The sequence below is a fragment of the Equus przewalskii genome, chromosome 29, assembly GCF_037783145.1.
Source record: "Equus przewalskii isolate Varuska chromosome 29, EquPr2, whole genome shotgun sequence".
Taxonomy (NCBI): domain Eukaryota; kingdom Metazoa; phylum Chordata; class Mammalia; order Perissodactyla; family Equidae; genus Equus; species Equus przewalskii.
In genome coordinates this window covers 40,186,497-40,213,133 of record NC_091859.1, presented here as the reverse complement: position 1 = coordinate 40,213,133, position 26,637 = coordinate 40,186,497, and the positions used below count along the sequence as shown (strand labels likewise).

General features: G+C 55.9%; 1 protein-coding gene across 7 annotated transcripts in view; it reads left to right on the top strand.

The window, feature by feature from the left end:
- Nucleotides 1-26,360, top strand: part of SCUBE1 (signal peptide, CUB domain and EGF like domain containing 1) — a 135,616-nt gene extending 109,256 nt beyond the window's left edge. For 3 of the 7 annotated variants that reach the window (XM_070600644.1, XM_070600642.1, XM_070600647.1), the window contains 13 exons: nucleotides 999-1,121; nucleotides 9,566-9,685; nucleotides 10,031-10,135; nucleotides 11,090-11,206; nucleotides 12,009-12,146; nucleotides 13,693-13,896; nucleotides 15,782-15,943; nucleotides 17,326-17,493; nucleotides 19,462-19,623; nucleotides 21,355-21,552; nucleotides 23,175-23,327; nucleotides 23,695-23,774; nucleotides 25,481-26,360. In XM_070600644.1, the coding sequence (XP_070456745.1) occupies nucleotides 999-1,121; nucleotides 9,566-9,685; nucleotides 10,031-10,135; nucleotides 11,090-11,206; nucleotides 12,009-12,146; nucleotides 13,693-13,896; nucleotides 15,782-15,943; nucleotides 17,326-17,493; nucleotides 19,462-19,623; nucleotides 21,355-21,552; nucleotides 23,175-23,327; nucleotides 23,695-23,774; nucleotides 25,481-25,633 (1,883 nt within the window). In that variant the 3' untranslated portion in view covers nucleotides 25,634-26,360. Of the gene's footprint in view, nucleotides 1-998; nucleotides 1,122-9,565; nucleotides 9,686-10,030; nucleotides 10,136-11,089; nucleotides 11,207-12,008; nucleotides 12,147-13,692; nucleotides 13,897-15,781; nucleotides 15,944-17,325; nucleotides 17,494-19,461; nucleotides 19,624-20,312; nucleotides 20,531-21,354; nucleotides 21,553-23,174; nucleotides 23,328-23,694; nucleotides 23,775-24,551; nucleotides 25,308-25,480 lie in introns of those variants that run through there. The other 4 variants (XM_070600646.1, XM_070600645.1, XM_070600643.1 and 1 more) reach the window with 4 other exon arrangements.
- Nucleotides 26,361-26,637: the final 277 nt, after the last annotated feature.

Here is a 26,637-nt window from a genome sequence, read left to right as displayed (position 1 = left end):
GACATGCCAACAAGGAGGACGCAGGGCTTCCTGAGCCCCGGGGGGAGCTTGGGGGTTATTCCGAATGCAGTGAGAAACCACCAGAGGACTTAAGGGTATGATATGGTCAAGTTCATGTAACGAGATTGCTCTGGCTGCCACCTGTTCAGGAGAGGACCCCTAGGCACCAGTGGGGAGACAGCTCCAGGCATGGGGGTGAGAGCCAGGGGAGCTCAGGCAGGGTCGGGAGGGATGTGGAGAAGGGAGAAGGTTCTAGATGTATTTAGGAGCCACAGACAATAGGACCTGGAGATGTAGGGCATGGCAAGTGAAGGTGGGGGAGCCGAGAATGGCCCCAAGGTCCTGGGTGTCTCTTCCTTTCCTGTGACCTGAGGCCACATTCCCTCTGCTGGGCGTCTGTGAAGGTTGGATGGGCTCAGGCAGTGAAGTGATCATTCTTGCTGGTGCTGGGGGGTGGCCCCTGGGGTGGGCTGCAGATTCTTCTAGAGGGACTCCCAAAAACCTGGGCACTGGCTCCCCTGGGCCTGCTGCTCCCGGCATGCGCACGGCCCGGACGCTCCCAGACATGTGCCCCAGCATGAATGCCGTCCTGCAGGAGGGGAATCAGACTGAGAAGGGGCTTGTCCAAAGTCCCACAGTGAGATAAGCCTCACAATCCCACCCCACAGGACCTGATTGGAACTTTTATGCCACTTCTCTGCCCTCCCCCCAGTTCGGGTGCAGCTGCTCCAGTGCAGCAAACCACGGGGTTTCCTCGGGGAGGGATGTGTGCAGGTGTCTGTAGGAGCCATGTGTGCGCGCTCACGTCTGTGTGCATGTGCTTGTGTGTGTGACTTGTGCGGCACGTGTCTGCATCCAGTGACAGTGTCAGGCTGGGATTGGGTCAGGGGTTCTTGGCTCTCTCGTCCTGGGTGGGCCCTGCCCTGCCAGCTCCGCAGGTGTGGCCTGGGCTGGCCAGTCCAGCCCCCTCCTGCCCTTACTCCCGCCTGTGCTTCCAGATGTGGACGAGTGCAGCATGAACAACGGGAGCTGCGACCAGGGCTGCGTCAACACCAAGGGCAGCTACGAATGTGTCTGCCCCCCAGGGAGGCGGCTCCACTGGAACCAGAAGGATTGTGTGGGTGAGTGCCCTGGGGTGGCCATCGCTGGGACCCCTGGAAGGAGGGCCTGGTCACTGGCTCCGCCCCTTCCACCTGGTGCCTGGATGGCAAGGCACTGATTTCTCTGGGTGGGGTGAGCAAGGTGGGCCCGCCCTCTTCCTGTGGGCCTCAGGGTTACTCCGCAGGTGCTCCGCTGCTGGGATATGGCTAATGGGGACGAGGGCTTACAGCAGAGGGGACACAGGTGGGCGAGTGCACTTGGTGTCAGCCAGAGGCGCAGAAACGGACCTTCGGGGGCAGGAGGGCGCAGAGATGGGTGGAGATGAGGGTCAGTGTGCCGGAGCTGTGGGCTCAGGAAGAGCCGGAGGCTCAGAGGGAGCGGGGTGTGGGGCCTCCGCGTCCCAGCTCCCCCTTGTCCTGCCAAGAAAGATGGAGGGAGTGGAGAGGGTGCTTACACAGGGTGCAGCAGCATCCGAGCCTCAGCAGGGAGCACCTGGGTCTTTGCAAACCTACCCTCTGCCAAGGCCACCAGCCCCACAGCGTCCACAGGGGCAGGGCTCTTGGAGAGCGCAAGGTTCACACGCCCTCTGCTGGTGTGCCCTGGGTACCCAGGGCCCCTCTAGGCTGAGTTCTGGACAGTCCCCCAGCTTCACTGGTTCACCAACACATACCGACTACCTGCTAGTCAGCTGTAGGTGCTGGGGCTATCCATGAAATGGCTCAGGGCCTTGCCCTGCATGCTCTCCCATCCCCCGCGCAGCCAGAGGGAGCCTTTTAAATCTAAGTCAGAACATGTCCCTCTCTGCTCGGAACCCTCCAGTGACCCCTCTTTACGTGGAAGCAAAGCCAGAGCCCTCAGAACCCACAGACTACTACACCCTGGCCTGATCGCCCTCACGCTCATTCGCCCGCACCAGCCTCGCTGACCTCACGGGTGCCGCCCCTCACCTCAACACAGCCCTGCGTGTGCTCCTCTCGGACTGGAGGGCTCTGCACTCCCTGTAGGTCTGCCCCCTGAGGCCTCCCTGACCACCAGCCCAGGGCAGCAACGCCCCCCGGCTCTGCGCTCCGCCCGCCCCCTCTGCGCTCCCGCTTTCTTTTCCTCCCGTGACACCTTGCACCCCCAGATGTGAGGTATATGTTTACGTACTCCTGTTACTCCTGTTTGGTTTTGTCTGTCTGTCATCGCTAGCATACACGCTCTCCACAGCTGAACAGGTGTTTCTTGCCTGTCTTGTTCAGTGCTCTATCGCCAGCATCTAGAACAGAGCCTGGCAATCGTAGACACTCAGTAAATATTTGTTGACTAAGTGAATGAAAGTATCGAAGAATGGATACCATCACTTAATATCTGAAGTCAGAGAGCTGAAGTGATTGCTTCCTTAAGTGAGGATTGCTGTGCTGTTCCAGCAAAGTCTCGTTGAGCAGAGCAATCCACTGGTCTTGTCGAGAGTTGTTTGGGGAAGAGCTTGTTTGGGGCTGTGTTGGTTAGAGGGAGGATGAGGTGACGCCAGTCTTAGGAGCATGGCTTTGCTGGGTGCTGAGGAAGAAGGGTTGACACCAGCCTTAGAAGCCTGATCACTGAGTGAATCTGCCACCAGTTGGCTGACTTTCCAAGCCTGGAGCTGTCGTCAGTTGACTGGCCTTGGGAGGCGTGTCCACTGATTCCTTAGGGTCATGCTAGGTCTGGCATTTACTTGTTAACCAGAGCCCGTGGGGCCAGCAGGCTTTCCTCAGGGCTGTGGGGAGGTGTGTTTTCTTATTCTCAGTCCCCCTTTTTGGTCGTCCCTCCCTCAGTCAGAGCTGCAGGAGGGGCCATCAGGGCTTGTCCAGATCTTCTCCGCTGCCACCGACCCTCCAGGAAGAGTCATTGGTGGAGGTCTGAGCATCAGGTCACTGTCAGTCAGTGTGACTGTATCCCATTTTTGTCTCTAAGTCATCCGCTGGGACCGTGACTACATAAAAGCAATTAATATTCCAGACAACAGACATGGAATGACTGAGACAAACCATTATAACCGAAAATATTATTAGAAGGTGCTGGAAGGCCCTCTTGAACCATGATCTTTGCATTCCTAGGGCTGACCAAGAAAACCGGTCCCACCAACTCCCTCAGTCTATCTTCAGTATTCAGGCTGCTTTCCCTCATACCCGCAAGGTAGATAGTTGCACCTTACCCCCACTATGAATCCAGGTTCAAAAGGAAGTGCTGGCAGTGGCACAGACTGCCCCTGGTTGGCCGAAGGAAAATCCAAGGCCACACTGTCATCCATGACCACTTGCACTAAGAGGTCGGCTGGTTTGTCATGCCGCCCACACCACGCTCTAGGCTGCAGTATTTACTATAGCACCCAAGTGAGCGGTGAAGTTTTGATGACCACTTGGAGCCGTCCAGTTCCTGTGGATGGGACCGACGGCCTCCGCTGCCAGCTTCACCAGGCACTAGTTATGTCCCTCAGAAGGGTGTTATCCTTCAGAAGCCTTGCAAGAAGGCATCACTCACCGAGGTTATTGGGGGTCCTTCACTTGAAATAGTCTGTTAGCCCCACAGAACAGTTAGCCGTGGTCCTGGGCTGGCGCTGATGAGCCAAGTTGCCATATCGGAGAAGGGATCAACCTCCGTGGAGCTATAGGGACATTGTCTGAGGGTGTTGCTGTGATAAACAGTCAGATACCATTCAAGACAACTGAAGCCACCTCTCCCAGCACAAGGGTACTGTCCTTCTTCTTTAAGTATTGTCTACAGGACATCCTAATTCATAAGCTTTGTGTAACCTACTTTATATCATTTTTCAATGTTGGCTTCCCTAGCAACAGCGTGGGAGAACCAGTCTGAAGAATAGGATGGTGGCTATCCCTAGTAAGGCCTAGATCCAGGTGGGTGTTATTTGTAAGGGAAGCACGGTAGGGTGAATGGGAAGTGTGTAACCTTACAGGAATAAGGTGGGAAAACGTGACCAAAGAACAAAGAACAGAAGTGTGCAAAGGAGCGTGTGGGAGTCAGGGGTTGCAGACAGCTAGGATTTCTGCCATTGGTCCGCGGCCAAGCTGTCTGCTTATGTGGTCGTCTGCCTGTTCAGAGAGGCTCGGGTAACAGTCAATTTCTGCACTCTGTCTGCTTCTGGAGGTCTCTCAAGAACCTCGGTTGAAGACCTCTAAATGGTGACTTTACAGTAAGTTCTGAAAAGTTCATTTCTATTTTTCCAAAAGATTAGGGGTATTAAAGAAGTTGAATTCCTGAGTAGCTTATGAATAACTCTCACAGTAAAGTGTTCTACATATTACTAAATAAATCAGTTGGAATATCCCAAATAAGGAATACAAAACTCTAATGATATTTTAGCTCCCATGAGTGCTGTCATTTTTTTCGACAGGAGCCTGCTTCAGTTCATCCAGGAAGTAAGCATACTGTTACTAGTGCATATTTATAACCCATAAAATCCATTTGGAGGTGTGCAAAGCGTCCCATAGGGTCTGGTTCCAGTTCCTGTCCCCTCTGACGCTTTACCCAGGGTTCCCTTGGTTACAGATGAGCCATGAACTGGTTGTTTCCTCGGCTACCCTGGAAAAGTTTCTCACTGACGCCTCATATCACAGCCAGTTTGTCCCTCCCGGATGAGCTGTCTTGGGGAAGATGTTAGCAACGTCCACGTGAGGTGGTCTGGTGGTTCCAGGTGGTCATCCAGGCTTCACCAGAGATCGTCCTTCTGGATCTTACAACTTGACTGCTCCCCTGACTCCTTTGCAAAATAGGAAGCCAAACATGGCGTGTCTGTGATAGAACCCTTGGGCCTCGCCCTGGATTTGTCCTCCATGCTAGGGGAAGTCCTTGCCGGAGGGCTTAGTCAGAGCGGCCTGTTCAACGTGGCAATGTGGGAGACGGTTCCCCTGACTTCCAGCTCGTCTACCGTGGGCCTCTGGCTTTCGGTTATGGGCAGGCAACCGCTTTGTTTCCAAAGCATTCCAGGGTCAGATGCTACAGTGCTCCGTGTACATACTGACCCTTTTATCTTCAGCAATTGAACATGCCGTACAGAAGGCCACTAGTTTGGCCACTAGAGCCAATCTGAGTCCCTCGGGGCTTGATTCCAGCCTGGATAATTTTTGCATACCCAGCCTAGTAATGTCTCTCTTCCTTTTGTTTTTTGTTTTTTTTGCTTTTATTAACAGATTTATATATTTATTGAAATGTAATTCACATGCCATATAATTTACCCATTTAGTGTACAATTCAGTGGTTTTTCATATAATCACAGAGTTGTGCTGCAAAAATCAATTCTAGAGCATTTTCTTTACTCCAAAAAGAAACCCTGTGCCCACAGCAGTCACTCCCCATTTCTGCTCAAGCCCCCAGCCCTTGGCAACCATACTTTGCTTTTGTGTCTATGGATTCACCTATCCTGGACATTTCATGTAAGTGGAATCATACAATCTGTGGCCTTTTGTGACTGGCTTATTTTATTTAGCGTAAGTTTCAAGGTTCACCCAAGTTGTAGCGTGTGTCAGTGCTTCATTCCTTTTTACTGCCAAATTATATTCCACTGTATATCCCATTGTGCTTGTCCATTCATCAATTGATGGACATTTGGGTTGTTTCCAGTTTGGAGCTATTATGAATAATGCTGCTGTAAACATTCATGTACAAGTTTCTGTGTGAACATACGTTTTCAGTTTTCCTGCATAGTCACCTACGGGTAGAATTGCTGGGTGATACGGTAACTGCATTTAACTTTCGAGAAACTGCCAGACTATTCTCCAAAGCGGCTGCATCATTTTACATTCCCATCAGCAGTGTGTGAGTTCCAATTTCTCCACTTCCTCACCAACACTTGTTTTATCTGACTTTTTGAGTATAGTCATCTTAGTGGGTGTGAAGTGGTATCTTATTGTGGTTTTGGTTTGTATTTCCCTGATGGCTCATGACGTTGAGCATCTTTTCATATGCTTATTGTCCATTTGTATATCTTCTTTGGGAAATACTCAGATCCTTTGCCAATTTTTTTTTTTAAAGATTTTATTTTTTCCTTTTTCTCCCCAAAGCCCCCTGGTACATAGTTATATATTCTTCGTTGTGGGTCCTTCTAGTTGTGGCATGTGGGACGCTGCCTCGGCGTGGTTTGATGAGCAGTGCCATGTCCACGCCCAGGATTCGAACCAACGAAACACTGGGCCGCCTGCAGCAGAGCACACGAACTTAACCACTCGGCCACGGGGCCAGCCCCTCCTTTGCGAATTTTTTAATTGGGTTATTTGTCTTTATTATTCGGTTGTAAGAGTTCTTTATATATTCTAGATACTTATTGGATATAGGATTTGCACAGATTTTCTCCCATTCTGTGAGTTCTCTTTTCACTTTCTCGATGGTGTCTTTTGAAGCACAAAAGTTTTTCATTTCCATAAAGTCGAATTCATCTGGCGGTTTCTTTCGTTGCTTGTGTTTTGGGTGTCATTTCTAAGAAACCATTGCCTAAAGCAAGCTCCCAAAGATTTACACCTATTTTCTTCTAGGAGCTTTATAGTCTTGGCTCTTACATTTAGGTCTTTGATCCATTTTGGATTGATTTTTTATGTGCTGTGAGATAGGAGTGCAACTTCATTCTTTTGTGTATGGCGATCCACTTGTAATAGCATCATTTGTTGAAAAGACCATTCTTTTCCCCCATTGAATTATCTTGGCATCCTCTTGAAATCAATTGGCTGTAAATGTGAGGGTTTATTTCTGGACTCTCAGTTCTATTCCATTGGTGTATTTGTCTGTCCTTATGCCTATACCTCACTGTCTTGATTACTGTAGCTTTATAGTAAATTTTTAAATCATGCAGTGCGAATCTTCCAACTTTGTTTTTCATGTTCAAGATTTATCTGGCTATTCTTGAACTTCCCTTAAATTTCCACATGAATTTTAAGATATCTTTTATTTTTAAGATAAGTCCCATCAACAAACAATATTAAGTCTAAAAGATCTATTCTGAATATGAACACTTTTGAAATACAGACACACAAAGATGACTTTCTCCCTCAGGAAGGGGTAGGAGAGTTACTCATCCGTAATGAGAAGCAGAAAGGAACCAGACACCATAATTAGTTCATTGACAAGCAGAAAAAGTACTGGGTGTTTTCAGTTCGCAATAGGGATCATACTGCATATGGTACCCTCAGAGTTAAAGGTGATTCTAGAACAAGATCTGAAGATGCTTCAACTGCTTTATCCATGGCTACAGTTGCTCTGGGGCAGGGAGGACAAGCCTTGGTCATGGTGCTTGCCATGTGGTTGAGTTTGTACCCTGAGAGCATGGCCTAACCTTGGCACGATCATTCCAAAAAAAAAGAAAAGTTCATGGCAACCTGGGAAGACTCAACCTCGACTCTTCCTGGCTCTGTTGCAGCTGTTCTGCTGGTGTGGAAGCTTCAGCCCAGGGATTCTGATTGTGCATCATACAGAATGTAGATATGTTAAGGCTCCTCAGCTGTAATTGAATCTGTGTAGGAGAATTTTCTGGGGCTTCTAAAAAGAACATCTTAGGTATATTTTAACTGGCAGTTCCATTTGCAGAGTAGACCCCTCCCCACCACACGTGTAGGGCTCTGACCCGGAGAAGGAAGGGTTGTCTCTGAAACAGTCCCAAAGGAGCAGATACAGGTTGGAACTTGGGAAAGAACTGCGGCCTGTTAGAAAGTCCCACCACTTGAGTGGTTTTAGTAGACTGAAGCCGATCAAGTCCTGTCCCCTCAAGCCTCCTACAACTTCGTGTCCATTTTCAAATTTGCCTCTTACTATCTTCATTCACATTCTTCCACAGCTAGATATTTTTGCTTTAAGGCAAACATATGTTTTTTCCTTTTTTTCACTTACAATCAGTCAATTTGCCTTCCCTCTTGCTTCTCGGGCACCTTTGAACTTTTCTTTGAGGGCTCCGATGTTCTGCAGTGGTGGAATTAATGGTATATGTGGTGGGGTCAGGTTTCCCTGCTGTCCAAGCTGAGTAGGCGTGCCTGAGCTGTTCCCTGGGTGCAGCAGCAGTCCTGAGACGCCTGCATCAGAGACCGGGGACTTAGTGCGACAGCACAGCAAGCAGCAGAGCGGCACGCTTGCGCCTGTGCCTCTCACCGGCCCCAATCCCATCCATCCCGGCGGGTGCTGTGCAGGCAGGGGGTTTGCATCAGAGCCGAGGAACACCCGGCTCGGAACACTCGCCGCTTTAGAGTGGACGGAAGCCAGCCTGCTCTTTGTCTGGAGGGAGGGTTCCCTCATCCCCTAGAAGCTGCTCACTGCAAGCACTGCCCTGAGCGGTGGCCCGGGGAAAGAGCCAGCAGGGCACCCTCAGTGTCCCCAGCAAGGACGGGCGGGGCTGCTCAGGGTCGGCAGTTCACCTCTCCCAATGAGTGACCCCCATGCGAACAAGAAAGCTGCGTTGTTGTCCATCTAGTTATCGACAGTTCCCTTTAGGAATTCAGAAAAATTCAGGGAACCCTTGGGGGCTGCTGTCCCCCTTGGAAATTGGTGGATGGTTGTCCTCTTTCTTAACAGTGCGAACGCTGGGTCTCCCCGTGGCCCTCATGGCTTGCATTGTCTGCGAGTGTTTTATTCGTGTTTCTTGATTCTTTGGGAACAGAGGACTTTTGGTCTTGTATTTATTTGGGGGGATCAGATGTTTTATTTGGAGAGCCATAAGTTTGCTTTTATTTCTAGATTATTTACTTTCTAAAGACTCCTTGAAAATGTTCAGCCACATCTTGAAGATCATCCAAACTGGCAATTTCCCACTCCAACTTATTTTTTCAACTAAGTCCCCTATTTCAGTGCGTTCACTGGAGTAACTCCACCCTTGATGACAGACTCATTGCAATGCTTCCAGAGGCGTGTTCTTTTAAGCCAGTTGTCATTGACCAGTTAGACATCCATGAAACCAGCTCTGAAGATTACCAATGCTGTACACCTGTCAGGCTCTTCCTAGGAGTCTGGGAAATTTTTTAATCCTCAAAACATAAGTACACACAGGAGAAACTCTGACGAGCTCAATGTGGGACATCTTCAGGCACCTGGCGGATGTGTCGGAGGCTGCCCCACAGAGGTGTATCTAGTGACCCTGCCATGCGTAGAGGTCGGTCACTGCCCAGAAGCCCATGTCCATTTCAGCCATTCCTTTCCCCAGATGGGTGTTGACACCTGCTCTGGAGAACTCAGCCCTGCCCTCGGGTCTGGGCGTGGGGTGTGCACCTTCTCACAGACAGCCTGGACTAGTGTCAGGGGAGGAGGGAGCAAGCCAGCTCCCTGGGCCCCACATCCCCACATGTCCAAATGGATGTGGACCCAGCCATCTCCCAGCCCCTTCCACCAAGACGGTCTGGCCCCAGGACAGAGGTGTGGTGGGAGTCCCTGCTGGTCTGTGCTCAGGGGCCTTGCCAGCTCCAGAAGGCCTCCGCCCTGGCCTCCTCAAGCCCTCTCGTGTCTTCCTTCTCCTCAGAGACAGGCAAGTGCTTTTCTCGAGCCAAGGCCTCACCCCAGGCCCAGCTGTCCTGCAGCAAGGTGGGCAGTGTGGAGAGCTGCTTCCTTTCCTGCCCGGCCCACACACTCTTCATGCCAGGTAACCTGAGGCTGTCCCGAGTTGGCCTGGTGGGCGGGGGGCTTCCTTCCCTGGGGTCCAACCCCTGCTCCCTACTGTTCTCCAGGAGAGAGCCCCACCCAGGGGTGATCACTGAGTGATCCTGGGCAGCTGTCAGGTTCTCTGTGGACTGCAGTGTCCCTCTCCACAAGTGCAGTGGCTCATTCCTGCCCAGCCACTTACTCCATAGCCGTGTGGCAGAAATGAACTGACACAAGGGTCAGTCCTGACCTTCATCTAATTCATGACCCCTCTGAGGCCCCTAGCCTCTGGGGGTGCTGGAAGGGAGGGGCACCCAGGCCCACTTCATCACTGGCCTCTCTGCAGACTCGGAAAACAGCTATAGCCTGAGCTGCGGTGTCCCAAGTCTCCAGGGCAAGACGCTACAGAAACGCAACAGCACCAGCTCCGGCGCCGGGCCCAGCTGCTCAGGTAGCCCCTGGCCTGTCCATGCCGCACGCACCTGGACAACCCTTGACTTTGCATCCAGCACCATGCTCGGGGGAGAGAGAGGGGTATGCCCAGGGAAAAGCTTCCTGCCTGGGGCCTGTGCAGCATGGCCCATTGTGCTGGGGAGAGAAGAGCAGGGCTGGGACCTAGAAGCAAGCAGGTTGCAGGCTGAGTCCAAGCTCAGGGGCAGTGGACCGTGGAAGGGCCCTTCTGGCTCTGAGGCTCGGGGCCACGGTTCCAGACGATTCAGTGACCTTAAAGCGCTATGAGTCTATGAGTCTCAGACTCAGTTTCAGTGGAGTGAGCCATATCTGCTGCAGCCGTGAGGTTCTAAAAGCTCCCAGAGTCAGAGCTATCCTGGAAGACCCTGCCCCAGAAGTACCGGAGCATGGTCCCATGGGGACCGACTGGCCAGGTCCCGGTCAGCACCGAGCAGCCAGTTCTCCAGCCGGCAGGAGCAAGAGGCTGTGTCATCAGCGGCTTTTCCTGTTCGGGGTGCTGGATCCGGTGGTAGGGCTGCCTTGTGTATCACATGCGCGCATGTGTGCATGATGAGCAGGCACAACATGATTCTGAGCATCTGTGATCGTAGGGGTCTTTAGTTCAGGGGACTGTGATTTGCTTTCAAAGGAATTAGTGGTTCTGGACATCCGTATTGTTTCAAAGCCCCTCCCCTTCCTTGCTTCCCTTTCTCTTCTGTTCTGCCCCCTTTCCCGAAAGCTCGAGCTGTGTGATCTGCCTTTGGTGATGGGTAGGAGGTGGAGGCCTTGCAGGGGGAGAAATGAGGCAGCGGAGGTTCCCCCACCCCCAGCTTCTGGGGGACTTGTCCCCCAAGAGTCCCCTTATACTCAGGAACTCCCTCTGCAGCCCCTGGCCACCACCACCTCCCTGCCTACAGGAGAGGCCACCACTTGGGGGAATTTTGGCTTTCCCCAGGTGCCCCCGACACTCCCATCAGGCAGAAGGCCCGCTTCAAGATCCGAGATGCCAAATGCCACCTCCAGGCCCGCAGCCGGGAGCCAGCAAAGGAGGCCCTGAGGCAGCTGCTGCTGGGTGAGTGGGCTGCCCTGGTGCCAACCGACATGGGGAGGGGGGTCCCCGTGCCTGGGGACCAGGGTCCAGTGGGGCTGAGTTTCCAAGGGTAGGGCCTTTCTTTGTCCTCACCACCATGGTTCCTTAGCCCCACTCCTGGTTCACTGTAGACAGTGGTATTGTCCCTTGGGAAGAAGGCTAGGGATTGGGTGGAAAATTTGGGTCCCCCAGCATCCCTGGGGTCCATCATCCCTGCATTGATGGGGGTTAAGTGAGCTCCTCCAGAGCAAGGGCTTTCTGCGTAGCCTGCTTGTGTCCAAATGGAGGGAACACAGGGCTCACTCAGCAGCTCTTTCTTAAATGAGGGTGGCCAAGAAGGATGTTCTGGGCTGGGGGAACAGTACCACGAAAGCGTGCTGAGAAGGGCCCACAGGAAAGCATCCCAGCTCGGTCTCCGTGAAGATTCGTGAGCACCTTAGGGTTCTGGTGCAAAGCTGACAAACCTCAGCACTCAGCAAGCCTAACCTGGGCCAAGTTGCCCTGAGCTGGGCTGCACAGCTTCCCTAAGGAATATGCACAAGGGGCCTCCATATGCAGCAGTGCGATGGTCTCAGAAGGGCTGGGTGCAGGGCCTGGCTCAGCCACCAACCCCTCATGAGATCTCAAGCCAGCCCTAGCCTTCTCCAGCCTCAGTTTCCTCATCTGCACCGTGGACCATTAGGCAAGGTGGGACCCTTGTTGACGGCAGTCTGTGATAGGGCTAGGTAGGACCCTGCTCCCTACCCTATGCCACCTTTGCCACAGTGGTCCCTTCCTTGTCCAGAAAACTGCCACGTGACCTTTGTGACCCTCAAGTGTGACTCCTCCAAGAAGAGGCGCCGTGGCCGAAAGTCCCCATCCAAGGAGGTGACTCACATCACAGCAGAGTTTGAGGTTGAGACAAAGATGGAAGAGGCTTCAGGTGGGTGAGGGGTTCCTTCATGGGCTGCTCAGGGCCTCAGGGAGGCCAGCAGACTGGGAAGGCTGGCGAGGGTCTGCCGGGCATGAAGCTGGGCTCCTACCCGAGCCCTGGCTACTGGAAGTAGAGTCTGGCCAGGCAAGTGGGCCAACTGGCAGGGATCAGTGTAGGTCCATAACACCACTGCCCATAGCCCAGGATGGAGCGGAGGCCCAGGGCAATGAGAGGAGCAGGGCTGGGGCCCCCCAGTGACAGGCACACAGCCTCACCCACCCCCCATGCCCTCGTTGGGGCCTGGAAGCGCTGACGCCTGCAGGTCCCCAGAACAGTCAAGCCAAGGACCTGTCTCTCCCAGGTTCCAGAGCAGGGCGTGTAATGCGGCATGTGTTTCATACCGGTGCTTTCCTCTTGGCTGTAAATGAGTGTTGAGTTGTGACCGGAGTTGAGATCTGTCAGCAAATGTGTGCTGTATGTGCCCAGCCCTGGGCACTGTGGAAAGAGGGGATCAGACCATGGTCCCTGCACTAGTGACACTCCCAGCACTGGAAGGGCAGACATGCACACAAAGTACCCAGTGCCAAGGGGGACTCTGGATGGTGGGGGCATGAGAACAAACAGGGCACAGAGCTAAGGTCTCTCCCCAAGAGAGACACCCAGGAAGTCTTCCCAAAGGAGGTGCCATTTGAATCAGGACTTGAAATCAAAGTTCACCAAGTAGAAGAGGTTGCAGTGAGTGGCATTCTGGCAGAAGGAATAGAATAGGCAAAAACAGGGGCCGGCCCCGAGGCCGAGTGGTTAAGTTCTCGCACTCTGCTTTGGCGGCCCAGGGTTTTGCCGCTTCGGATCCTGGGCGCAGACATGGCAGTGCTCATCAGGCCACACTAAGGTGATGTCCCACATAGCACAACCAGAAGGACCTACAACTATAGTATACAACTATGCACTGGGGGGCTTTGGGGAGGAGAAGAAGAAGAAGAAGAAAAGGTTGGCAGCAGATGTTAGTTCAGGTGCCAATCTTACAAAAACAAACAAACAAAAAAGAATAGACAAAAGCACAGAGGTCAGAGAGAGCAGGTTGTGTTCAGGAAGCAGTGAGGAGGGCAGCATGGCTAGAAAGAGTTCACAGTGAGGGTCACAGTGCTGGGGGTTAGCGCTGGCGAAGCAGGCAGGGCCCAGACCACAAGGGGCCTTGGATTCAAGGCCAGCGAGCTGGACATTATCCTAAGGACAGTGGCAGCCTCGAAGGGGTCTGAGTGGAGGGAGGAGCACCCATCAGCGAGTCGTGCCCTGGGGAGGTGATGTGTTGGCAGCAGCAGAGGCCAGGTCTCTACTCAGATCTGCTGCAGGGCCTTGAGCAGGTCTTACCTCTCGGAACCTCAGTCTCCTCATCTGTCAGATGGACACAACAATGGTGCCTCGCCACAGGGCTGCTGCAAGAATGCGCTCCAGGCAGAGACTTGGCCCACCTCAGTGCCTGGCAGAGGGGAAGGCTCTGGGAAAAGGCCGCTCCCAGGGGGGTTTCCAGTTATGGTGTCTCCCACCCCTGCAGAGACCTGCCAAGCGGACTGCCTGCGGAAGCGAGCCGAGCAGAGCTTGCAGGCTGCCATCAAGACTCTGCGGAAGTCCATTAGCCGGCAGCATTTCTCCGTCCAGCTCGCCGGCACTGAGTACGAGGTGGCCCAGCGGCCAAGCAAGGCCCTGGAGGGCCAGGGGGCATGCGTCACAGGCCAGGTGCTACAGGATGGCAAATGCGGTGAGTCCCTGTCCACAGCCACTCAGATGTCTACTGCAAACTTACTGTGTCCTTTCCACCCGCAGCCTGGGGAAACAGCACGTGAGGGAGACAGACCAGGAGGGGACAAAGAGGCATCGTATACTCATCATAGCGGCTGTCACTCAAAGAGCGCTCCCCTGGCGCCTGGCCCTGGGCAGGGCTCTCACTGGGTCAGCGTCTATACGTGTGACCCTGCCCACAGTCCTGAAGAGGGATGGGATAGGGAGAGCAGACCAGCAGGGCCACAGTGGAGGGGTGTGAGGAGCACGGGGACCAGTCCATGTGGTTAGAGGAGGCCTCCCGGAGGAGGAGCAGAGCGAAGATACACGTGAGGCTGAGGGCCACCAGGGGTGCGGCGGCGCTGCAGGGACGCAGTGAGGCCAGGGCCACAGCGGGGGCTCAGGCAGGGCGGCCAGGCGGCATCCCAGCGAAGGCAGCTGGTCAGTGCCCGCTCTTCAGCGCCCCCATCAGCAGGCACAGGATTTTGACCCAGCCGGCCACCCGTTCCTCCACCTTATTCACCATTTTTCCTCTGCAACTGATTAGGATTTTCTGGGGTTGTATTCTGAGTTTACACCAACATCCTGCTCCTCATCAAACTTCACCCACCAGCCGTCGCGCTCACTGACAAGGGCTGCGCTAACTAGTTTATTAGTCCGCATGTAGGAAAGCTCTCCCTTCCCCCTCACCTATGTGTGTATGTGTGCATGTACGTGTGTATCTGTGTATCTGTGTATTTATATCAGTGTGGACTCATAGATTTCTCTTTTACTCATTGAATTGTGATTCATTCCTAACACTATTCCGTTCAGTGCTCAGACTGTCCCCAATTAGGCAGTGTGCACCCCATCAGGCTGGCTTCTGTGTCCTTTGATGTGTCCCCTCACTTGTTGAGCATTCTCTTATTGTCTGGCACTAAAGATGTTTCAGACTCAACTTGTGCTTTCCCAGCCTCTGCCCCGGAATCAGCCACATCTCCAAGGAGCCCTGGTTCCTTTTAGAGGAGGGTGACACGTAGAAACCAAAAGCTGGGGTGCACACTGCCACTGGAGTATCATTGCGGCTGGGCCCTCCCATTGGACAGAACTAGAAAGTATAGATCCGCACACATATACCCACATATGCACCTGTATTGTTTCTGTAGCTGCCTCATGGTTCTTTCTAACCTTCCCTCTCTCCATGTTTCTAAATAGCTTCTCCACTGAGACATTTGGCTCCATTTCTCCTTAACTCACTTTCTCAGTCAGTTTCCCTGTTTACTCATCACCTTGCTTATTTGCTCAGTGCAGCCAGCCACACTGACTTGCTCTTCAGCCCAGCGTCTCTGCACCATCCTCAGCAGCCAGGCCTTCCTGCCCATGCCTCTGTCACTCCCCCAACCCCACTGCACAGCCCTAGCTCATAAGGTGCCAACTCCACCACTTGGGGAAGGAATGGGGAGGGCGAGTGAGCTTGGTTTGGATGAAATGACTGTGGGATGTCCAGAGGCAGTTGATACATAGGCCGAGGGGTCAGGGCTGGAGAGCAGGATGGGGGGTGGAGAGAGAACAAAGGCTCCGATGGAGCCCTGGGACACAGACATTTATGAGAGGGCTGAGGGGGAGGGGTCTGTAGAGGACCCTGAGCAAGAGCAGCCAGGAAGGGGCACAAGACCAAGGTCAGGCCTCCAGGGTCCTCACCGATGGCTGCCACATGGCTCCTACCCCTGGCTCTTCTGGGATGAATCTGGGCCCCTCTGCTCCCTTTGAGCCACAGGGACGAGGGCTGTGCCCTATCTAGTAGGACAGAGCCTGGGCTTGAGGTGGACTGCCTGGCACAGCTCCCCACCTCTGCCACCAGCAATCTCTCCACTTTGCCCCGACAGTGGCCTGTGGGCCTGGGACCTACTTCAGCGGAGAGCCCGGCCAGTGTGTGCCATGCACAGCAGGGACCTACCAGGATGGGGACGGCCAGCTCAGCTGCACACCGTGCCCCAGCAATGACGGGCTTGGCCTGGCTGGTGCCCGCAACGTATCTGAATGTGGAGGCGAGTTTGGGCTCACCCTGGAAGGAGAGGCCGGGGCGGGGACGGGGTCGCCTCCTGTCTCCACTGAGGCTCCCAGAGCAAAGGCCCGGGTGCTTCGTGACACTTCATGAGGCTCTTTCTGTCCCCAGAGCCTGTCATGACTTCTATGCAGCTACACTTGCAAATGTGTTGCAGACCCACGGTACCCACGTGTCAGAGGGCACGGCAGTTAGCAAGCACTGGGCTGCACTCTGTACTTTAAAATTGCATCACGCAGTTTGGAAAAGACTTTACAGTTACAAACACTGATCATTTACAGGTCAGCTTTGGTTTATAATGGAGGTACGTGGTGCTCTGTCAAGTCCATTAGATTTTATGGAGCACTCCATCACCATCAGAATGCTCTATGGAGTGTGCCATGTGCTTGGCCAGGACCATGCTCTACACAAAGAACTTTACACTTGCCCTATACCGGGTTTGGAAAGCCCTTGTTCAATTTACCAAGCTCAATTTGGTTTGCAAAGAGCTTTTTCAGTTACTACCCGACTTAACCTCATCTGTGAGATGGGCTCAAACCCCACCCCCCATCAGCCTCCATTGGCGGGCCACTGTGGGGATCACCCAAGAGAATGGGTGGGAATGGTGTGCCTGCAGGGTGGGTGCATCAGATCCTTAGGGTGATGAAGACAGCTAGCCTTTTCTGGGGGACAGGAGACATCAGAGCCCAGCCCTGAGTCTCTGCAGGCTGGCCGGCAGCCCTCTGACCCAATACCCCCTCCAGGAGTGTGGTCTCTGCCCCTAGGGGGGATGGTGACTGTTAGGGAGCCCAGAGTGGCCGCTGGTGGGAGCAGAGGATTCTAGGATCAGAGCTGAGGGCACTCACTCAGCACCAGAACACCCTCTGCATCCTGACTTTCTGCTAGAATGTGTGGTCCCCTCCCTCTGTCCCAGCTGTGCCCTTGGGGACCTCACAAACCCCCTCCTCTGCTCTGGCCCAGCCCTGCAGATGGACAAGGCAGCATCAGCCTAGGGCTCAACGGCCCCAGTTCCTCATGTGCAGACTCAGTGTGCCTGCCCCCCAGGGAGAGCCCCTCTGAAATAAATGACCTCCCACCTCCACCTGTAGGGTCCACACTTCCCCAAAGAGCAACTTCTGTGTTCTTCAACCTGCAGCCCTACTTGTTGGTGGGAGAAGTAAGGCCAGGCCTGGCCAATGCCACACAGCCCGTGAGCCTCTAGCAGCATCCAGACTGGGGGCCAGGCCTCGGGCAGCCCAGGCCTCCTCCTCCAGGTCCCCCCTACCCCCAGCCTCGGTGCCTTGGTGCCTTTCCCGAGGGCTGAGAGCGGAGCATGGACCGAGGCAACCCCTCTGGCCAGCCTGAGCCATGACCTCTGACTTCCAGGCCAGTGCTCTGCAGGCTTTTTCTCCACCGACGGCTTCAGGCCCTGCCAGGCCTGCCCCGTGGGCACATACCAGCCGGAACCTGGGCGCACCGGCTGCTTCCCCTGCGGAGGGGGGTTGCTCACCAAGCACGAGGGCACTGCCTCCTTCGAAGACTGTGAGGCCAAAGGTGAGGACCCCTCCACTCACCCCATGGGGCGGGGCGGGGCTGCTCAGGGACCTTTTCCCTCAATCCTCTCATGCCCTGCCCTGGCAAACCTCCAGAGTCGAGGAGCCTGGAGCCTTCAGGTGGTGGACACTGGTGACCAGCACTGTTCCACACACTGGGACAGGGACAACACGGAGTCCAACACAAGCTGGCCCAAGGCTTCCAGATGAGAGGGCCAGGCGGGCGCAGTAGTTACAGTCTGGAGCTTTGAGCCCCAGAAGCAATAAGGGGAGCCGCCAGCTCCTCTGAGCACTGGGGCGGGCTTTGAGCTGACCCTAGAAGGAAGGTTGGCACGGGGAGGGGGGGTTTGTGAAGAAGTCGCGAGGCAGCAGGGGCAGTGGGGTGAGGTAGAGGCCTCACCTTAACTGAGACCCTCCCTTCAGCGCCTGCAGTCCAGCCATTGCGTCCACTCTGCCCCAGGCCGCACTCTCCTCTGATGACCCTGCTTCCCCTTCCACAAGCTGCCTCTCAGCCATCAGCCTTTGGGGCAGCTCTCCCCACCTGCTGAACAGGCAGACTGCTCTGAATCCTCTGGTCTGAAAATGAAGACCCTAACTCTTGAGTCCCCCCTCCCCTCCAGCTCCCCTTTCCTGTTAACCTTGTAGAAAGAGTATCTGGGTTCCACTCTCTCCTGAATCCCACTAGCCAGTCAGACTGTCACCCCTACTGCTCCCAGCAGTTGCTTCCATCACAGCCACCTGTAGGATCCCTGCATTGCTGGAGCCCTAGTCACTTCTCAGTCCGCATCTCCCATGACGGTGGCCCCTTCAGCACCTGTCCTGGGCCCCCGCTCAGCATCCCCCACTGAGCCTCCCCCACTCCCTCACCCCACTAGGATGTCCCAGGCTGGATGCACTCGCTCTTGAGTCTGGATAAACATCTGCTCAGTTTAAATAGTCTCTGTCTCCAGTCCAGCCTCTCCCCCGAACTCCACTTTGCACCCTCTCACCAGGTGACAGCTCCATGTTGTGTCTCACAAGCACCTCCAACCCCACATGTCCAGAGTCCCCTCATCCTCTCCCCACAGTCTCCCCGCTCCGGTCCTCGGCAGCTCCATCCTGCCAGGTGCTCACAGGAACCTTGGAGTCACCCTGAGTCCTCATTCCCTCCCCCCTCACATCCAGTCTGTCCACGGCCACTGCCAGCTCCATTTTCTAAGCAGACCCAGACTGTAGGGACTTCTTGCTACCCCACTGCTGCCCCTCTGATCCAGGCCACCACCACCACTCCCAGGATCACCCTGACCTGTCCTGCCTGTCCACCTGTCCACCTCTGCCCCCCATCCCCAAAGCCCACTCCCAGGGAAGCAGCCTGGAACACGCAGCAGCTCCGGGTGGCCCTCCTCACTCAGAGGAAAGCCTAGTCCTCACTGTGGCCCCCAGGACCCCGTGAGCTCACCCACATGACCCCTGACCCCTCTCCGGCCAGCACCGCCTCGATCCCTCTACTCCGGCCACGCCTGGCACGTACACACACCCCACCTGAGGGCCTGTGCTTTACACTCCCTCCCCCGGATAGCCTCACAGCTAGCCCTGCACTGCTCAGTCTCCACTCAGAATCCCCTCAGTGCCACCCTCCCTGGCCTCCCTCTCGAGAACTCCACACCTGGCCTTAGAACATTTCACTCCCCAGGCATCCCACCGAGCACACGAACTACGCCGCTTGGGGTGTAGTGTGAGTAGGAGGTCAGCCACAGGGGCAGGGACTTGTCCGGTTCGCACACTGCTCGGTCCCCTGTGGTCCACAGCACACTGTGCGCAGTTATGGATGGGATCAGGGCACAGAGGGGTCTGCCTGTTCAGGGGCTAGGTGAGAGGTCACTGGGTGGCGGGGAAGGCCTTGAACTCTGTGCTGAGACAGACCTCAAGGTCTGGGAGGCCCCGGGGAGAATGCCCGTCGCCCTTTCCCACCAACACCACACCCCCACAGTGCACTGCTCCCCGGGCCACCATTACAACACCACCACCCACCGGTGCATCCGCTGTCCCGTCGGCACCTACCAGCCCGAGTTTGGCCAGAACCACTGTATCACCTGTCCAGGCAACACCAGCACGGACTTCGATGGCTCCACCAACGTTACACACTGCAAGAGTAGGTGCTGCTCCTCCCACAGCCGGGGGACTGGGAACGCTGGGAGGCACTTGGGGGCAGGTTGGGGGTGCAGGGTGAGCCCTGACCTCACATGGTGTCTGAGGGGAGACTGTGACTCCTCTCTGCTCCCTCATACCGATGCATCCCTCAGTGGGATGCCCACGGGAATCCTGCATCCATCCAGAGCCCTGTGGCACCAAGGGTGCAGCCTGGCCTGTCCCGCTCCTCAGAGCGACATGATTGCACCCATCCTGTGTGCCAGGCCAGGCCCTGCTCGAGCTCTGGGTCTCTGGAGGGAAAAGCCAGGCCCTGTGCCAGGGAGGGTGCAGAAGGCTTGTGGGGCAGCTGCCAAGGGCCAGGCCCTGCAGCTCTGAAGGCCACACCATCTAGACTGCCAACTGGGCACAAACTGACACCCTGAGCTGCGGGAAGCAGGATGCTAAGTGTGTACAAGGTGTGGAAGTGCAAGAAGAGGATCAGATGGGCTTCTCATGTGTACAAGCTCAGTTTAGCTAAAACAAAAGTGGACAGCATAAGACAGTTTGGGTAATAGATAATATCCAACTCCTTACTTAGCAAGACCTTTGGGGATAACAAGGAGGATGCTCTCTTTATTTCAGGTATTTTTAATTCATTTTTCAGAGTCCTTTGGGGCATATTTTCTGGTATTTTGCCCTTTTCCTAATCAGTGTCCAGCCAGTTATCCCTTTCCTGGGTTGCCGGTCATGTCTGGAACAGCCTAAAGGCGCAGAAAGGGATTTAATCCTGGAGGTGGACGCCATCCCCTCTGCCCAGGGCTGCCTCCCACCTGGGCTCGTGGCCTCCGGGGGCAGGAGAGCAGGTGCACTGGTGGAGCTCGGTAGAGACACGGTTTTACACGTCCTAATGAGTAAAAGCAGGGAAACCAAATGGGAGGGAAGTTTCTGGAATAATAAGGTGAACATGAAACGTTTCCCAGAAATTTTGACTTGAGAAGATCTTTAAATGAAATGTATGAAAAAATTAAGTTGATTTAACATTTATCTTCAGTTCTATTTGCAGAACTCAGGTTAAGGCTAGGAACTGTTTAGCTCATAAAAAGGTCACTTTTGGCCTCTTCAGGACACACAGTTTAGCTAAGAAGGAGAAGAAAGGGAGACACGTCTGTTTCCTCAGTGTGTTGCCTGCTTGTCCTCAGCCTTCCTGTTCCGTGGGGAGGGCGACCATGCTGGGCGCCTGGCAGGCACCCAGGGAAGGGGGCGGTGAAGGAATGGACAGAGAGTGAGTGGAGAGAAAGGGGAAGTTGGGGTTCCTGGGCTTTCACACCTGCAGCTTGGCTGCGACACGAGGAGGAGAGCAGGGGCCGGCGGGCAGAGCTGACACCTGCGGGGCCGCTGAGCGGGCCTTCCAGAGGGACGAGCGGCTGCAGGCGGGAGGCGGAGACCAGGCCCAGGTGCAGGGTCAGGCGAGGCAGCCGAGGGTGCCCTGTAAGGGGACGCCCAGGCTGGGCCTCAGAGAGCCAGCACGGGAATGGGGCCCTGCCCTCCCGCTGAGGAGCAACCCAAGCAGGGTCCCCAAGAGAAGATGCTCAGGACCTGGCCAGCAGGCAGGGAGGGCCGGGTGGAGGTGAGCCAAGCTGGGGACGGAACACCTGCCAGCCCCGCCCTGGGCCTCCAAGGCTGTGGAGGGCCCACCGGCCAGGGCACCCCTCCAGCCAGGCCTGAGCAGGCCCACGGGCCACGGTGCCCACAGACCAGCACTGCGGCGGCGAGCTTGGAGACTATACGGGCTACATCGAGTCCCCCAACTACCCTGGCGACTACCCCGCCAATGCCGAGTGCGTGTGGCACATCTCGCCGCCCCCCAAGCGCAGGATCCTCATCGTGGTCCCCGAGATCTTCCTGCCCATTGAGGATGAGTGTGGCGATGTCCTGGTCATGAGGAAGAGCGGTACGTGCCAGTGGAAGCGGGGCAGCGGGACCAGAGACAGCCTCAGCCATGTTGCCACGCCCCTCATGCCCTCGGCACAGCTCCGCGGGCCAGGGAGCAGGTTGCCAGGGTGTGTCTGTGAGGCAGGGTCTAAGTCCACTTCTGTCTGACTCCAGGAGCTGGGCTTTACAGAGCTCTGTGGAAGGGTCCGAGAGCTGAGGGTGCGCCCTCAGCATGGGAATCAGGACCTGGTCAGGTCTGATCACAACACTGACCACAAGCCAGTCTCTCATCCCAGTTGTCCCACTGTGTCCTGTCACACAGCCCAGAATGAAACCTCAGGAGCGACCCCCTACTCTGCAGGGCCTCCTCCCCGCTCTGAGTCTTGGGGGCGCTAAGAGCCAGCCTGTGCAGCACCCAAGATGCCCCAGGGTCAGAAGCGCTGTCCCTTCCCCTCCGTGAGCCCCAGCCTCCTGGCTCGTCACCCTGTCAGGGACTCATGGTGAGACTTCAGGCGATGGGCAGCACTGGCCCCTCAGCAGCAGGTGAGGACAAGTGTGCTCAGATGCCACAGCAGCAAGCAAGGCAGGAAAGCCCCATGTCCCCCCAAGGACCAGCTTAAATCCCTTACGGTGTGTGCCTAGGCTGGGCAACTCACTGCTATTGTAGGGCCCACATGGAGCAAGCTCCCGGTCAGAATGTTTGGGAAGAAGGAGGAGGACACAGGCAGACACAAAAGCGTGCCTGCCCACCTGGGCCTAGAGTGTCTCTGATACGCAGAGACTGGCCAGAGAAGCGGCAGGTGGGGGGGCTTCCATCCACTCTGTGCCCCTTTGCTCTGCTTAGGCTTCATTACCATGTGCAGTCATCACCCACTTAGTGTCGCTGAAGAGCCGGGAAGCCCCATTGTGTGAATGGGAGGACTGGGGCCAGAAAGGGCAAGGCACCTGCCCGGGATCCCACAGCCAGTCAGGCCCAGCCAGGGACCATCCCCCGCCCCTTCTGGCACCAGCCTCCTTAGTGTCCCACATCCTCTCCACCATCTGCCCACAGGGCTGAGCTCTAGGGGACCCAGCCTCCCCCATCTCAAGGGGACCTCACGGAGGCTCTCCAGGGAGCAGTGAGGAGGTGGGGCACCCTTTGGCAAGCCCCAGGCACCCCAGGGATCAGCAGGCTCACCCTTGTTCATCTGCTCACAGAGGGAGGGGACTTCCCAAATCTGACCCCCCACCCCAGCCCTTGCCCTGTGCTGGGTACAGGCATGAGCCCTGTCCTTGAGGAGCAATTGGCTGGAGGGAGACAGTGACAACCCTACAGAGAGGGGCTATAATAAAGGGTTCGCCAGAGCACAGCAGGAACATAGTAGGGTGGAGATGGAGCAGTCGGGGAGGCTTCCTGGAGGAGGGTGCACAGAAACTGGTCTCAGAAGGATGAGTAGGAATTAGGGTTGAGGGTAGAGAAGGGCTTTTGAAGCAGAGGGAACAAGTATGGACTGGAGAGCTGGAATATTTGGGGGACGGGGCGTTGTGCGTGCTGGGTGGCTGACTGGGTGACGAGGGAGCCACCTGAGGCAGGAGGACGGGGCCGGGTGAGGAGCTGCGGCTCTGCGCAGCTCAGCAATGGCTGCCCCTGCCCCACCCCAGCCTCACCCACGTCCATCACCACCTATGAGACCTGCCAGACCTACGAGAGGCCCATCGCCTTCACCTCCCGCTCCCGGAAGCTCTGGATCCAGTTCAAATCCAACGAAGGCAACAGCGGCAAAGGGTTCCAGGTGCCCTATGTCACCTATGACGGTGAGTGTAGCCACACTGCGCCCAGCCCAGGCTGGCCCTGGGGACACAGAAAAATCACACATCCTGGCTTCAGGGAGCTCCAGCCTGGTGGGGGCGAGGGTTGGCACAGATGCAGACAGGGGTACGGGTGGTGCAGATGAGAGAGCGGTTAGTGTGTCTGTGGGCTTCAGCAGGAGGCACTGCCCAAGCAGGGTTTTGAAGGTTAAGTAGGGGTTTTCCAGCTAGCCAAACCTCAAGGAGAACAGTTTGGGTGGAGGGTACAAAGGCACGGAGGCTGGAGCAGGGGCGGGCAAAGGCTGACGGTGAGAGGGAAGCAGACGTGTCTGGAGCCCTTCACCTTCCCCCTCCCCTGCTGGGGGATTCGCAGAGGACTACCAGCAATTAATAGAAGATATCGTGCGCGATGGGCGGCTCTATGCCTCGGAGAACCACCAGGAAATTTTGAAGGTGAGTGAGCTGCTTCATGGGAAGGGATCCATGCAGCCTGCGATGCTCCAGGGCCATCCTTGCCCTGGCCCCAACCCCTACCCCCCCCCCCAGAGAAGTGAGGGGAGGAGGATGGTGACAGGAGAGGAGAAGGTGACAGAGGGCCGGGAGGCTGAGTCCAGTGTATCTGTCCTTCTAGACCAGGAGATCTAAGACAAGCTGTCTGGTGGGGTCTGGCCCAGACCCGGTGACGTGTCCTTGACAGGTTCCTCACCAGCTCTCAGCCCCTCTCCTCATCTGAGAAGTAGGGGTAGTTTGACAGGGTGGTATCGTGAAGTCAGTGGGCTCCACCGCTGCCTTTGGGACTGACTCCCTCCGCATCCTGCTCCTGGCCCTGAGAAGGAGAGCCACCTCACCTTGTCATCGAGGTGGCCTGGGGCCATCACACCGCAGGCACTGGCCAGATTAGGGCCCTGGGTTCTCACCATGAGAGGCTGGATCCAGAGCTTTGCTTGGGCCCTGGGGCTCTGGCCATGGCTCAGGCTCTGGGCAGACAGCACCCCAGCCTGGGAGCCAAGGGTGGGGTAGAGGGCTAGAGCGGGGCTAGGCCAGTCAGCCGGCTGACTCCTGCTCCAGCCAGGTGGCCCTGGGCGAGCCCTCTGAGCTGCGCCTCTGCGTCTGAGAAACAGGGACCGCTCGCAGAGTTGGGGGCTTCCAGCCCCAGGCCTGGTGCACTCCTGCTGCGCTCAGGCTGACCTGAAAGTCCCAGAGCGAGAAGTTTCTCACTTTCCTCCTCAGGTGCAGACCTGTTTACCGGGAACAAGAGGGTCGTCCCAGTGAGGATAGCGGGACAGTGAGGATATGCGACAGTGAGCAGGGCTCTGCTGGGGCTCCAGGAGGCCTCAGCCAGGCCTCAGCCCTGCTCCTCAGGTCCTCCTCCAGGGGGCCTCAGCCTTGCTCCTCAGGTCCTCCTCCAGGAGGCCTCAGCCCTGCTCCTCAGGTCCTCCTCCAGGAGGCCTCAGCCCTCCTCCTCAGGTCCTCCTCCAGGAGGCCTCAGCCAGGCCTCAGCCCTGCTCCTCAGGTCCTCCTCCAGGGGAGCCTTGCCCCACTTTACAGATGATGACCCTGGACTCAGAGAGGAGCCCCAGCCAGTAAGTGACAGAGTATAGATGGCGTCTGCCCCTCCAGATGTCGTTCTGTGAGCCCAGCCTCTGGCCGCCTGTGCTGCTCACACCCTCCCAGCTCACCTGGATGGGGCACCCCTGCGGCCCAGAATGCCTGCTCTCATTCGTGCAGCCCTAAGAGGAGGGTGGTTGCCCCTCGCACAGATGAAAACTGAACTTCAGAGCAGCGGAGCCGCTTCCCTAGGCCAAGGTGTAGGCGCCTCCAGAACCTGTGCTCCCTGCTCTGGTTCTCTGGTTTTCAACAAGTGGTTTTGTTTTATTTTTGAAGCATAACCCTTTTTAAATAAAATATTGGAACCCCAAGTGTTAAAACCAATAGATTATTTAAAAACCAATTAAACTATTAAAATGAAAAAAACTGTTCATGGCAGAGAGTTTGTGGAGTCCTGAAACCCACCAGCCAGCCCTCCTCTCCCCCTCCCCCATCCTGAGACACCCGCAGGCCCCTGCAGGCCCCGGGCCGGCCTAGCCCCAGGCCTGCTTCCCCTGACCTCGCCCCCAGCCCCACCCTTGGTCTCAGCCCGGCCTCAACGTATCTTGCAGGACAAGAAGTTGATCAAGGCCCTCTTCGACGTGTTGGCCCACCCCCAAAACTACTTCAAGTACACAGCCCAGGAGTCCAAGGAGATGTTCCCGCGGTCCTTCATCAAACTGCTGCGGTCCAAAGTGTCCCGGTTCCTGCGGCCCTACAAATAACGCTGGCGGAGCTGCGCTGCCGGGGTGGCGGTGTCCTGGGGAGGGCTGGGAGCTCCTGCCCTCCACAGTAGGAGCTGAAAGGCGGCTCCGCGCGCCTCCACGTTGCCTTGGGAAATCACCACAGCGTCTGCCCTTCAGGAAACCCTGAGCAGCTCACGGAGGGCGAGACCATGCCCAGGCAGAGACCCCGGTCCGGCTGCACTCCTCTGATGTCCGCCCCACTGGGAAAACATTGCTTAAGGCAGCCTTTCTCCCTCTCTCTCCCTTGGCCTGTTCATTTCCAGGACACCAAGTGCCCTCTCCGGAGCCGGCACTGGTGGATGCTGCCTGGGCCAGGATGCTCCATGTCACCACAAGGGTGGTCTGGGCAGAGTGCACATTTGGAAAGTGCATGCGACTCCACCTGAGGCTTCAGGAGAGAGGAGAGTGGCTGCCGCTGTCGCTGTCTCAGGGGAGGCTCTCGGAGGCAAGCCCAGCCATGCAAGGAGAGTGTGTGAAGGATGGTCTGGTGGGCTTGATAAGCTGGTGCCGATGGCTGCAGGGCGTCCACACCCGCCAACACCCCTGGCCACAGGCCCAGGACACTGGCACCGTGTCGTTGGGCTCTAAGGATTCTGTGATGGGGCAGAAGAGAGCTGCTAGGGGAGGAACCTGTAGATTTGTGCTTTCCCTTGATAGAGCATCTAATTAAGTACTATATATATATATAAATATAAAGATAAATATATATATACTTCTATTTGTGGGTACTTTAGGGAAATTCTCTCTAGTAACTGTAAATGTTAATTGCAGCCCCACCTCTTCTCCCACGAGCCAGTGTGAGCCCAGCTATTGCCAGCTCCCTGACTGATTAAACTACTCTCCAGACACTTGCTACCTCTGTTTACGTGAGGCCGCAAGCCCACAGGCCTGGGGAGAAGGCAGGCTGGCCCTGGACACACTTTGGATGCAAAATCTTTGGGAACTGGGCTCCAATGCTTTGCTGGAGTGTTGCCCTCAGATGG